Genomic DNA, 12,439 nt, shown 5'->3' with positions numbered 1-12,439 from the left:
GAAAAGGAATAGAAAACAGGTAAAAAGGAAAAGAAAAGTATGAAAGGATTCCCCGTAAATTGTCTTTTTTTCTAAAATCTTAAACATCTTTGTTTATTACAACCAATTTTCATATAACATAGTTTTCTATCTCCTCAGCATCCTGCTTATCTTCCTCTGGATGTTCTCCAAACTGGCAATTTCTTTCCTAAAATGTGGCACCCAGAAGTGGATATAATACTTGAGATGTAACATAACCACAGCAGGATACAGTAAGACGATTATCATCTCCCTTATTCTGGACATGATTTTTTTTTAAATAACTTTTTGTTGACAGAACCCATGCCAGGGTAATTTTTTACATTATCCCTTGCACTCACTTCTGTTCCAGTTTTTCCTCTCCCTCCCTCTACCCCCTCCCCCAGATGGCAAACAGTCCTATACATGTTAAATAGGCTACGGTGGATCTTGGATACAATATATGTGTGCAGAACCGAACAGTTCTCTTGTTGCTCAGAGAGAATTGGATTTAGAAGATATAAATAACCTGGGAAGAAGAATAAAAATGCAAGCAGTTTATATTCATTTCCTAGTGTTCTTTCTTTGGGTGTAGCTGCTTCTGCTGGACATGATTTTTTATTAATATGACAAGATCCCATTTGTTTTCTATCTATGCAATACTTTTTAGAAAAGTATTTTTAAAATAACATTCTTTACTTTTCTTTCATTCATTTATCATACAATAATGTTCAAAGTATCATAAATTAATTTTAAAATGTTGTTGCAAATACTTTTAATTATTAGAACTCTTTTCATTTCATTTTCAAGGGGATCTTATTTATAAGATTATATATACACACACATATATAGATTTGTATACATATATATCCATATACATAGATATACATCTATGTATACACACATATCAGTAACATGGTTAATCAACAATATTTAACTATGTTTTCACATTACTCCCTCTGTGTTTATGTTAAGACTAGGACAGCTCCAAGTATGTATTATTATATGTAATAAGGATTGTTTACCAACTGAAAAACCCTGCGGATGCTAAATGTGCACTTGGGACTAGAGTGTCAGTAACATAAAGAAAAGCTTGTTTAAGTGATCTGCAAGGCAGGGCCACAGCTGTAACTTTGCCTTGGCAGAAGCTATCAAGTAAATAGCATGATCTTTTCAAACAGAGCCATATTATTTCCTTCATGGCATTTGTAATTTGTTAAAACTCTCACTGTGCCATGCCTTTCTTCCTAATAACAATGGCAAATGGCCAATCTCAGTACTCATCTCTTGCATACACAGTCCCTCTATGTGTATTTGATCTATTTTTTAATCTTCAAAGGAGGTATATATTGAAGAATGTGCTGAGCTGTGAATGATTTAAATGGCATACTGCTATTGGTAAGATATTCCTAAGGCTGTGATGTAACACACAAAAAAAGCAGGATAAAACAATTTTGTTTCAGAGTGCAGTAACAATAGTCCAGGTGAAAATATCAGCTGCTGGCTCTGTTAAAAAAAAAAAGAAAGAAAGAAAAGAAAAAAGACCATGTTTCAAAACTGCTGATATTTGATTTTATTAGATACTACATCTGGTGTTTATAGCCTCGTCTCATTTGCCAGGGCCCCCAGGAGCATCAGTCTGGGAGCATAGCCAGTGTCTACCAACTAACTTAGTGTTGAAACAGAGATCCAATAGCTTTCTAATTTCAAATTCAAAGGCAAATTTTTCAGTAACTTTGTTTTACCTATTGCTTATATATGTATATATTGAAACAAAGTCCTTTGACATTATAATAAAATTTGTATTTGATGTAATTTCTTTTAATCATGTTTTTTTCAGAGTATAATGAATCAGACTATCTCTATACTTTCTGTATATGCCACACAGGAAAAAGCTAAAGTGAGACAAATGTTGTAATAATTTTCTATTTTTATAGCAAATTAATTTTCAGAAAAAGTGGGAAACTTATAATGATCATACCAAATAATATATGTTATTTTAAGCTTGTCTTATGCCAGTAAACATTTTATCCTAGTATGATGGGTCCTCAGGTTTCTGTTTATTAAACCTTTCACATGTGTCTGGTAATCAACATTTAAGATGTTTTTGCATTGCAAAGCATACTATATAAGATACATAGACCTAGTGTTAAATTCACAAAGAAGTAAATCTATAGGGGAAAATAAAATTTACTTGCTTTCAATAAAAGGTGAAAGAAAAGAGATCGCCTTCTATATAAGAGGAATATAGCCTACAACTCACATAGCACAATAACTTAATATTAGTGTAGTTTAAAATGCAACTCAATAAGAATACTTATTGCTTGTGAAGATTAATTTGCTGGAATCAGACATAATTCATTTGACAAAGCTAAACTTTTTAAAAAGCACTCTACTGATCCTTCTTTGTCAACTTTAGTGCTATTTTTCACATAGTTTGATATGCAACAAAAGCTCAGCAACTGATTGATACAGAAAGTGAACAGCATGGTAGGTAGGTGCAAGAATATACCACAGATCACAGAACTTATAACACAAAACATTTTAAAGGGAATAATTTTCTAATAAAATGTTCAATGGAGTAGTCTTTGAAATCAAAACATTAAAGAGGTTCTTAAACCACCTAATGTGGTGTGAAAAGATTTTTATTCTAATGTGGTTTGACTGTGTCTGTGATTTATAACCTGACTTATTAGTCTTTGTATAGGGTTGAATAGCAAATATTTTGCCATGATTTAAAGTGTTGATAATTATCTCTTGCTAATTTGAAGAATTTAAGGTAACTCAAGATGAGTGAGCGCCATTATAATGTGTATGATGTGAATCATTTCTAAAGGCATTTTACTAAATTTATTCAAGTTATTTTCAAGATTCTGAAAAATAATCTACAACTACAATTTCTACAACTATCCATTTTATAGTTGTAGTTGGGAGATAGATCATACTTTTAATGTTATTCTTCAATTAACTTTTAAAATATGAATTTAAAAGTATCTTCATTTTAGCATTATTTCATAGTAATGAACTAGGAAATCAAAATTTTAGAGCTGGAAGGGAACCAGTGAGACAATTTAGTCCAATCCCCTCATTTTGTAGATAAGAAACTGAAATGCAGAGACTGAAATGCAGTGACCTGGCCAGTCATTCAAGTAGTAATAATAATCATAGGTAGCTTTTATATAGCATTTTGATGTTTGCAAAGCATTTTACAAGTATTATTTTATTTTGTCCTCACAACAGCCCTAGAAGGTAAATGCTATTATTACTCTTACTTTATAGATGAAGAAACTGAGAGAAGGTAAATGACTTTCTCAAGATTACACAACTTGTTAGTATCTTGGGCAGGACTTTAATTCAGATCTTCCTTTCTCCAACTCCGATGCCTTCTTCATTATACCAACTAGCTGCCTAACAATAGACCTGGGATTTGAACCAATCTCTGAGCTCAGGTAAGCACCAGGAGGCCTAGACATGAAGCCCTGCCACAAACAGACTTTTTGTCATGAGAAAACTCACTGTTGCTGTTACGCCTCACTATTGTTGATACACTGACTCTTTGTCTAGCCACAAATATATATATATATACACATCAAAGTTTAGCCACATTAAAGCAGGTTCCTCCATTGGGTTGGGATGGCATGGGGGAGCGCACATGTGTCTAATTTCCCTTCTTGTTTGCAAATCTTTTCCCTCATTTTGAAATTAAACTTCTGTTTGATTCCTGACTCTCCTGTCTCTAGCCTACTCTGTTCTGCTCTGACCACGCATATGTTAGAAATGGTTTGCTCCAGTTGACAACATAAAGCTACTGTAACACATTGCTTCCTGGGGAGGGGGGAAGATTTTATCCACTATACACTGCCTCTTAGTGTCAGTATTTTCATTATATCGAATAGCCTAAATAATATTTGGACATTTTAAAGCAACTTATACTTTTAGAGTATAAATTTTTTATCTGATCTGTAATTTTAAAAAATATTTTTTATTTGCTTACATATTATAAAGTGTTGGGTGGAGTGTTGTTTATTGTTATGTATATTCACATAGTTCTGCTGAAATGTTTTTCCACAAGTGGCAAAAATAGAAATCTCTAGCATCTCCCCTCCCAACAAATAATATTAGTAGACTAATGTTAGTAGATTAAATTATATTAGCAGGTTAATAAATAATAGTCTAGAGGAAGCAATTTTTAAGTTTAAACCAAGATCCTGATGACCATTCATTAATTGGGAAAAGAGCTTTATAACTAAGGCTTGATTCTTTTTCCACCAAATATCAGTCCCATAATAAACACCATATAAACCCATTTATCCAACTTGATAGCTAAACAGAAATCAAAGTAAACATAGCACAATATATGCCATACAATATAGACTGAATGAGCTCTTCCTTTGGGAGTCATATAACTGAGTTCAGCCTAGAAACAGAGACTGAGATCTTACCCAAGGGAAAATTCTCCAAAGTCTCTAGTGTAGTAAGTTGGAAATAGGGATATGATTGAAATTCTACACACTGGCTTCTACTCAGAATCTTTCTCCCTTCATGGACTTGAAGAGGGTTTGGAATTATATAACTTCTTTCTCGAAGCTAGAAGCAGAGGAGACTCACGTTTCCATAGTCATGGAGCGTCAGTAGTTAATCTCTACCAAAGAGGAGACTCATGCAATTGGCCCTATACTCAAGGCTTCCGAATATAATTGATTTCCTTTGCAATCTTATGTATTTCATTTTAGGCATTTAAAAGAAGAGTACCATGGGCTTCGCCAGAGAGTTACACAAAAAGGTCAGGAATCCTTGTTTTAAAGTAGCATTATAGGCTAGTACAGTATTATAGTAGGCATTATTTCCAAATAAAGATACCACAGTAATCTCAAAAGATTGTAAAAGCACAACTTTGGCAAATAGTAAAAGCTCTTTTATGTCTCAAATGTTGAGCAAACAATTCTTATTATTGCAATACACTTTTCCCCTAAAATATTAGAATACTAGGACAGCACCATTGGCATAAAAAAGCAAGACATTTAATTTGGTAAGGTCATTACTCTTCTGCAAATGTTTCCCCTTCTCTGTTGCCCATCGTTTTCGTGTTCTCTCTGTAAAGAAGTACAGTGGGGTCCCATGATTAAAATGCTTCCATGCTTTTTGAATTCCTATCCCCCAGGCTTAGAATGATGTCTGGCACATAGTAGGTGCTTAATAAATGCTTATTGGCTAACTGCCGATAATAACCCTTCCCTCCCCAATTCCCAGCGTTTCTGTCCTTTCCTTGTATTTTCACACCGTTATGGAGTTTACTCCCCCGAGAAGCCTGTATGGGGAGGAGGGAGAGGGAAAGAGGAGGGGGGAAGGAGGGGGGAGGGAAAGAGGAGGGGGGAGGGAAAGATGAGGGGGAGGGGAGGAGGGGGGAGAGAAAGAGGAGGGGGAAAGAGGAGGGGGGAGGGAAAGAGGAGGGGGGAGGGAAAGAGGAGAGGGGAGGGAAAGAGGAGGGGGGAGGGGGAGACGGGACGGAAACTGCTGCTTCTCCAGCCTGGAAGAAGAAGGGGAGAGGGACGCGTACGGGAGCGAGGCCTTCCTCCCGGCCCGAGTCCAGGAGGCAGTTTCCAAGGCCCGTCACGGTGGTTTTTAAGGGGCTGTACTGGGCTTCTATTCACCGAGCCTGGACTGAATAGGGAGCATCTGATGAAGGAGACAACTGGCCTCCTAGGACGACCCAAGGCCTCTTTATTCGCCAGAGACTAAATGTAGGGCCCTACAGGTGACGGTGAGAGAGTAACATGTCTGGCCCTCGGTTTCCTCATGTATAAAACGCATCGAATTAACTAACACAAGACCGCCGATCTTCCAGAGTCCGACCTAAGGAGACGGCGGACCCTAAGTGCGCAGGCGCTAAATCCCGCCTGTGGCCCCGCCCCACCTGGGTTGCCATAGGAACCACTACCTGCTGCCGTGGGGGAAGGGAAAGTTTCCGAGGTTCCACTGGGAGCTAAGGGCGTGTGGGCTACTGCGCACGTAGAGGGAAGCAATGGAGTTGCCCAATCAGGTCCGGCAGCGGCTGGCGAACTTCAGCCGGACGGTGTTTATAGACACAAACCGGACCGGACCGGAATTCTACGGCAACCCCGGTGAGTGGCGAGATCCTTAGAGAAAGAGGCTGTGACCAGTGAAGAAAAAGTGGGTGGGGAGAAGGCTAGGGCGGGAAATGACGTCAGGCGCTTGCCCTCACTAAAGATGGCGGCTCAGTCTTCAATGAGGTCTGGCAGGGTCGGGAGAGGAAGGGAAGTAGGAGAAATCTTTTCTTCCAGAACTCTTCCCCATCCGTTGATAATGGGGCGTAGACCACTGGAGGCGCCCTTACTGGGAAAGGAATAAATTAATCAACCAACCAATCAATTAATGATGCCCTACGGTAGATGGAGTCCAGTGGTACCCGACTCTCCCCTCACCTTCCCCCACACACGCCTCAAGAGAGAGCCCAAAGACTCCAGGTTCAACTGAGGGACCTTGGACAAGTCCCCAGCCAATTCTTTTTTAAAACTACAAATTATTCCCTAGCGCACGCACACAGATCCCTGGAAGAAGCCTCCTAAGCAGACTAAACCCTAAGTATGCGCCAAAAAGGGAAAATCACATCTCAAAACTGCCCTTCTGGGAAAAGATGTTTCTGGCTTGGTAAAGTCGGGATAAGAATAGCACCTCCCTCGCAAGCCTGAACCTGGCTTTTTTCTGCATCATGGGTTGTTTGCCGCGCTCCCGAATTCTTCGTTTTAACAGAAAACAGCTCTTTCTACCTTTTCTAAGTTTTCAGTGCTGTGAGAAGTCGCTATTAGATGTAAAAAAATCTAAGCGTCTAAGTTGTTATCACCACAGCTTTTTAGCATACATCCATGCAAGTCCAAAGGGATTATTAGATTGAGCTCATAGTAGGTTATTGATACATGAATTTTTTCAAGGACTGAAGTTCAGAAAATATTTTTGTTGTTAAGACTAGAAATGGTATTGTTTATTTTAAAATATTGTTTACAGTTATTTAAAAGGTTCCCCTATGGAAATATACTTCGGAGTAGAGGATATGGAGCCAGGTTTAGAGCCAGAAAGAGTCAGATTCAAATCCTACCGCCTACAAATCCTAGCTTTGGTTCCTGGGGCAAGTCATTATCCTAAACTCTCAGGTTCCAGGACAATCTTTAGACTTTAAGCTGCAGATCAGGAGCTGATCCAGCACTGGGAGAGGAAATTTCCTCACTGAGGGGTTCCTTGTGCCAGTAAATTGATAACTAGTGGAATGGTTTTTGCAATTTGTTTCTCCAGCTTTTTTGACCGATGAGGAAACTGAGGCAAACAAGGTTAAGTGACTTGTCCAGGGTCATATGACTAGTAAGTATCTGAGGTTGGATTTGAATTCAGGTCTTCATGACTCCAGGTTAAGAGATCTATCCACTTCACCACCTAGCTGATAGGAACAGTCTTCTCTGCACCCCACCTCCCATAAAAAAACAAAACAACAAAAAAAAAAAACTCATAGAAATATAATAAAGGGGTAATACTTTATTTTAAATGTTTTAAGCCTGTAGAATATTAAGCAACTAAGGAATATGGATTATTTCAAAATATGAACCTTTTGCATATGAAATATGGCCTCATATTCTGGAATTTAAATAACTTTGTACTGGATTCTATGTTACCTCCTTTAGTACTTCCTTTTTTACAAAAATGAAAACATACTCTATCAAGTGATACAGCCAACATAGATAGTTTTTGGGAAATGCAGTAATTTCTTGTCAGAATAAACTTATCATTGGTATAATCCTTATAACAATATGGGAATCAGGACAACTACATTATGAAGAGCTTGGTTTTATCCAGTGATGGTATGTATTTCTCACATTTTTCCTTCATATCTTATATATATGAAGGCCACACATTGGCTACATGAGCAGTGAAAGACCCAATAGACAATAATTACAAAGTGATAGTATACTATATTGAAAGACATGTTATTCCATTTTCTTGGCACTCAAGATAGCCAGCCTTCTTTATGTGGTAGATGCTTAATATGTATTTATTTAATTAATAGTAAGGCCAATATTCCTTCTTTTGATAGTAGTTCAAAATTAGCACAAAATTTGAAATTTAAAAATCATAACCACTTCTGCTTACTATACATCATTTTGGTCATCTTCGAAAAGGAGAGACAACAATCCCTTATTAATAATGTTTATTTTGTGGAGAAAAGAGGGCATTTATGAAAGTTTCTGCAATATTGTAGTTGAGGTTTTTTTCTTTTTCTTTTCCCTTCCTTTCTCCTGCAGATAATGAAATAGTCTCCAGTTTGGCATTACAGATATCTCTTTATTTCAACATTTATTTCTTTCCTTTTTGGTGGGTGTGTAATATCATCATGCTCCACCTGAAGGTGAGTATAAAATCTGATTATGTTGTTAACAAATATTAAGGTCTGCATCCCTATATCTTAGGCTGAAATGTCATGGGCTTCTGTGAATTAGTTATAACATTACTGCCAGGATGATGTAAAATAATAGTAACATGTTGTCACTTTGGTTTTTGTCTGCAGTATCCCATCTTGCCTGATTATTATAAATTCATTCTAGTCACCGTCGTTATACTAATAACCTTAATTGAGGCCATCCGGTTGTATTTAGGATATATGGGTAACCTCCAAGAAAAGGTAAGATCTTGTTTCATACTGTTAGTCTTATTATCAGTGCTATATTTAAATTCAAGTAGACTTTCCACTTTGCCAATAAAGCACTATTTTTATACCAAATGGAATCTTTGGAACCTGGATCTAAAAACGAAGAGAAAAAGCTTTCATCAATTTTCCCCAGGTTAGATGAGACTCTCACTCATTCTAGTTAAACACTTTCTATCCAATAGTAATAATATTGGACATTTATAAAACAACTTAAGTTTTATATAAAATTGCTTATTTGATCCTTAAAAAAACCCTCTACAATTTATTGTCACTATTTATGGAGGAGAAAACAGGCTCAGTTTAAATGACCTGCCAGTGATTACACAGTTGCTAAGTGTAAGCAGTAAGATTCAAATCCAGTTCCTTCCTAAGTCTATTGCTTTTCCTGCTTTGTTGTTATATTAATTGGATATACTTTTATTTTAACTTCTGTGCTATTTTGAGCTCTTCTTAAATGGTTTAATTTCCTTTCACTTTATCTTTCCAAATGAATTATAAGTTCCTTCAGAACAAATTCTCCACCTATACTATTTTTCATCCTTCATATTGCCTAACATTGCTGGTCCAGAGTAAGTTCTAAATAAGAACTTATTGGCTCATTGTGATTATACTCTTATTAAAGGAGTAAAATTCTTGTTAACAATATTTTTACTGTTGCAGGTTCCAGAGCTGGCTGGCTTTTGGCTCTTGACCCTTCTGCTGCAATCGCCCTTAATTTTCTTCTTGCTTTTTAATGAAGGTCTGACAATTCAACCCCTGGAACGAGCAGTCAACATCATCTTCACTTTCTTCCTAACTTTCCAGATTGTTGTAGCATTTCTTGCCTTAAAGAAAATGGCAAACCAGTTGGCCGCTAGATTCCACCTCCAAGATTTTGACCATTTTGATAGAGAAAAGAGGAAGACACATGATTCTAGGTTTCTATCACAACATTTAGAGGAGTTTCATCCCACAGCTGTTGAGTAGGAGTCTATAAAAGAAACAGGACAGATTGTACCAGAAGATATCAAGAGCTGGGAAAATAATCCTTGTTGAGAAGAAAGAACAAAGCAAATGCTGTATTATATTTTTGTCTTCCTTAAAGAAATTCTGTGGTGTGAGAAAACAGGCAGCTCTAGGCTGGCTTTATTTCCACAATGCCAGAAACACAGGTAAAAAATGAAAACTAATTCTAAAATATAATTGTTATCCAGATCATGCCAAATATTACAGTTTGAAAACAGATTTTTTTTTTTTAGTTAACATTTTTAGTCTTGCCCTTCTTATATATTTGACACATTGTGGCTATAGCCTTAAAAAAAATCTGTTCAATATCCTGGAGTAGTAGAAGGATATCTCTATAATCCACATTTCTATCATATTTATCATTTTAATATCAATACAGTTTTGTGCTTTTCTTTGGGACTTCTCATTTTCTATGGCACATCTACTAGTATTTCAGCTATCTCTTTGGGCACCGTTTTTTCTTTAATGAAGCATACAGAAGTACATATGCTTGTCACTATTCTCTGCTTTTAGAATATTTGTAGGGAAGACAATAGATAGGGTTTTATGCCCACAGTAATGTTGAGTACTGGCTACAATGCCCATCTTATATATAAGAAGTGCTTGGGGGAAAGAGGACAGCATTAATATTGTAGAATAACATTTATGATAATGTTATTATTTTCTAATTATGTCATGTAAGATTTTGTCCAGTGTTGTGAAAATGTTTTCAAAATAATTTTAAATATTCTTATATTAAAGCATCAGCCAACATTCATTCTCTAGTGTAATTCTTTAGGTGTTGAGATATTGGTGACTTCTTAAGATTTCATTTTTTTTGTCTTCATAGACTAAGAACTCTAATGTTAATTCACCCAGGATTAGTTAATTAAGAATTAGTTAAACCAAGGATTATTAATCTGGGATCAATGAACCTTCAAAAAATATTTTGTTAAGTATTTTTTAATATAAGTTTTTTCTTTTGTAATCCTATGTATGTGCTTTTAAAAAACAATTTTTAGAAGTGTCCATAGGCTTCCCTGGACTGATAAAGTAATATATGACAAAAAAAGATTAATAATCCCTAGGTTAGTCCTAAATGAACTTAATTATGCTGTATGAAGAAGCAGGAAATTTGATTTGTGAACTAGGATATCTGTTTGTCAATTTTTAGTTAAATGAACCATGCTTATATGACTAAATCAGCATATTCCCTTCTCACTTGAAGAAATCTACTTGATAAATCCAATTAAGATCATAAAATTGCTTGATGACTATACAACTAAAAAATGAGAAATTGATGATTTTAAAGAGTTATTATATTTTCATCAATGCTTTTATAAAAATATAAAGTTGCCTTTCTTTATTAAAGGAAGCAGAGCCTATTATCTCTTTCAAAGACAGGGTTATGCTTACACTGACAAATTTTTCTTTGAAAATTTTTTAATGTAACTCATGCAAACTCATTTAATTCCAAGATCTCATCTCATTTATTGTTATTTGCTTCATGGTTTTCAATTTCTTCCCCTTCCACTAAAAAAAAAAAAACTTTAGAGTTTCTGGGTAGATATATTAATTTTTTTATCTGCATCATTTTGCTTGAGATCAGTTTAACTCATGCAGTCTCCCCCTCAAGAAAGAGGGGGAGGACTGCATTTATCTTTGTTTTTATTCTTAAAGTTCATTTTTAAAAATTTATTGAAGCCTTTTACATTATAGTTATTTCTGGAAAAATTCTTCCTCTAGATAGAACAAAGGAAAAACAATTATGCAAAAGTACCTGACAATGCATTTTTCCCTGATAGCCTTATTCCTTTACTGTAAGAAAGGAGATATTTATGTTTTATTATCTGTTCTCTAGGACCATTATTTTTTCAATTACTCAAGAGTTTGGCCTACTTTTAATGACCTTTTCATTTATATTGTTATAGTCAGTATCAAATTGTCAAATATTATCATACATTCCACATCATCAATTGATAGGATTTTATCAGTAGAAATGATATTAAAGAGGAATATCACCATCTGTTTTACTGTTGTACTCTAAAGATCCATGGATGATGGAATCTTTATATCTGACATGCAGCTGAAACCATATATAAGTATTCCATTAAAAAATAATCTCCTTGAGAGAAAAACTCTCTTACTTCCTATTTGTTTCACAGCACTTTTCATATAACAAATGTTTAATAAATGCTTTGTTTATTGGATATTTTATGCTTTTGGTTCTATTTATTTTAGTCCACATCAATTCAAGCATATATTCAAATTATGCATATTTGTCATTTCTACTTGATAGTGTTTCATTCTGTTTATTTGCCATGTTTTTTTTTTTTTCAACCATTCCCAAACTGATGTTTTATTTCCTATTCTTTTCTAAAACAAATTTTGATATATATTGAGTCATTTTTTTTTCTGACATTGATCTCTTTAGGAGATCAAATATATATGACATATATTTGTAGTACAATTTAAATACATTACTGCTAGACATTTCTACTTTTGTTTTTCATTGTTTCTTTTAAGAATCTTAATCTTTTGCTCTTCTAGATGAGTTTGTTATTTTTTTTTTGCTTTATAAATCATCCTTTAGTAGGCTGATTTGTGTTCTGAATTAAGAAAATCAGTTTAGGTAGTATATTGGCTCAACCTGCTCATAAGCAATTGATAACTCTCCATTTATTTAGGACTATCTTTATTTCCATAAGTGTTTTGTAATTTTATTTTTATAATTCCTCTGTTTGT

At 35.2% G+C, this 12,439-nt stretch overlaps 1 protein-coding gene and 1 long non-coding RNA gene across 2 annotated transcripts; one reads left to right on the top strand and one right to left on the bottom strand.

Annotated features, from left to right (window-relative positions):
* Window positions 1–4,996: 4,996 nt before the first annotated feature.
* LOC111718658 lies at window positions 4,997–5,789 on the bottom strand. Its single transcript, XR_004231722.1, has 2 exons — window positions 5,555–5,789; window positions 4,997–5,090 (listed from the first exon to the last, which is right to left on the bottom strand). It is a non-coding gene; the product is annotated as an uncharacterized LOC111718658 (long non-coding RNA).
* Window positions 5,790–5,924: 135 nt separating this feature from the next.
* On the top strand, window positions 5,925–11,904 carry TMEM17 (transmembrane protein 17). The gene is made up of 4 exons (XM_003758244.4): window positions 5,925–6,119; window positions 8,307–8,410; window positions 8,570–8,683; window positions 9,371–11,904. The coding sequence occupies exons 1-4, from the start codon at window positions 6,020–6,022 to the stop codon at window positions 9,674–9,676; spliced, it is 624 nt and encodes a 207-aa protein (XP_003758292.1). The 5' UTR covers window positions 5,925–6,019; the 3' UTR covers window positions 9,677–11,904.
* Window positions 11,905–12,439: the final 535 nt, after the last annotated feature.

The sequence above is a fragment of the Sarcophilus harrisii genome, chromosome 2, assembly GCF_902635505.1.
Source record: "Sarcophilus harrisii chromosome 2, mSarHar1.11, whole genome shotgun sequence".
NCBI classification, from domain to species: domain Eukaryota; kingdom Metazoa; phylum Chordata; class Mammalia; order Dasyuromorphia; family Dasyuridae; genus Sarcophilus; species Sarcophilus harrisii.
This window is presented reverse-complemented; position numbering and strand designations above follow the sequence as displayed.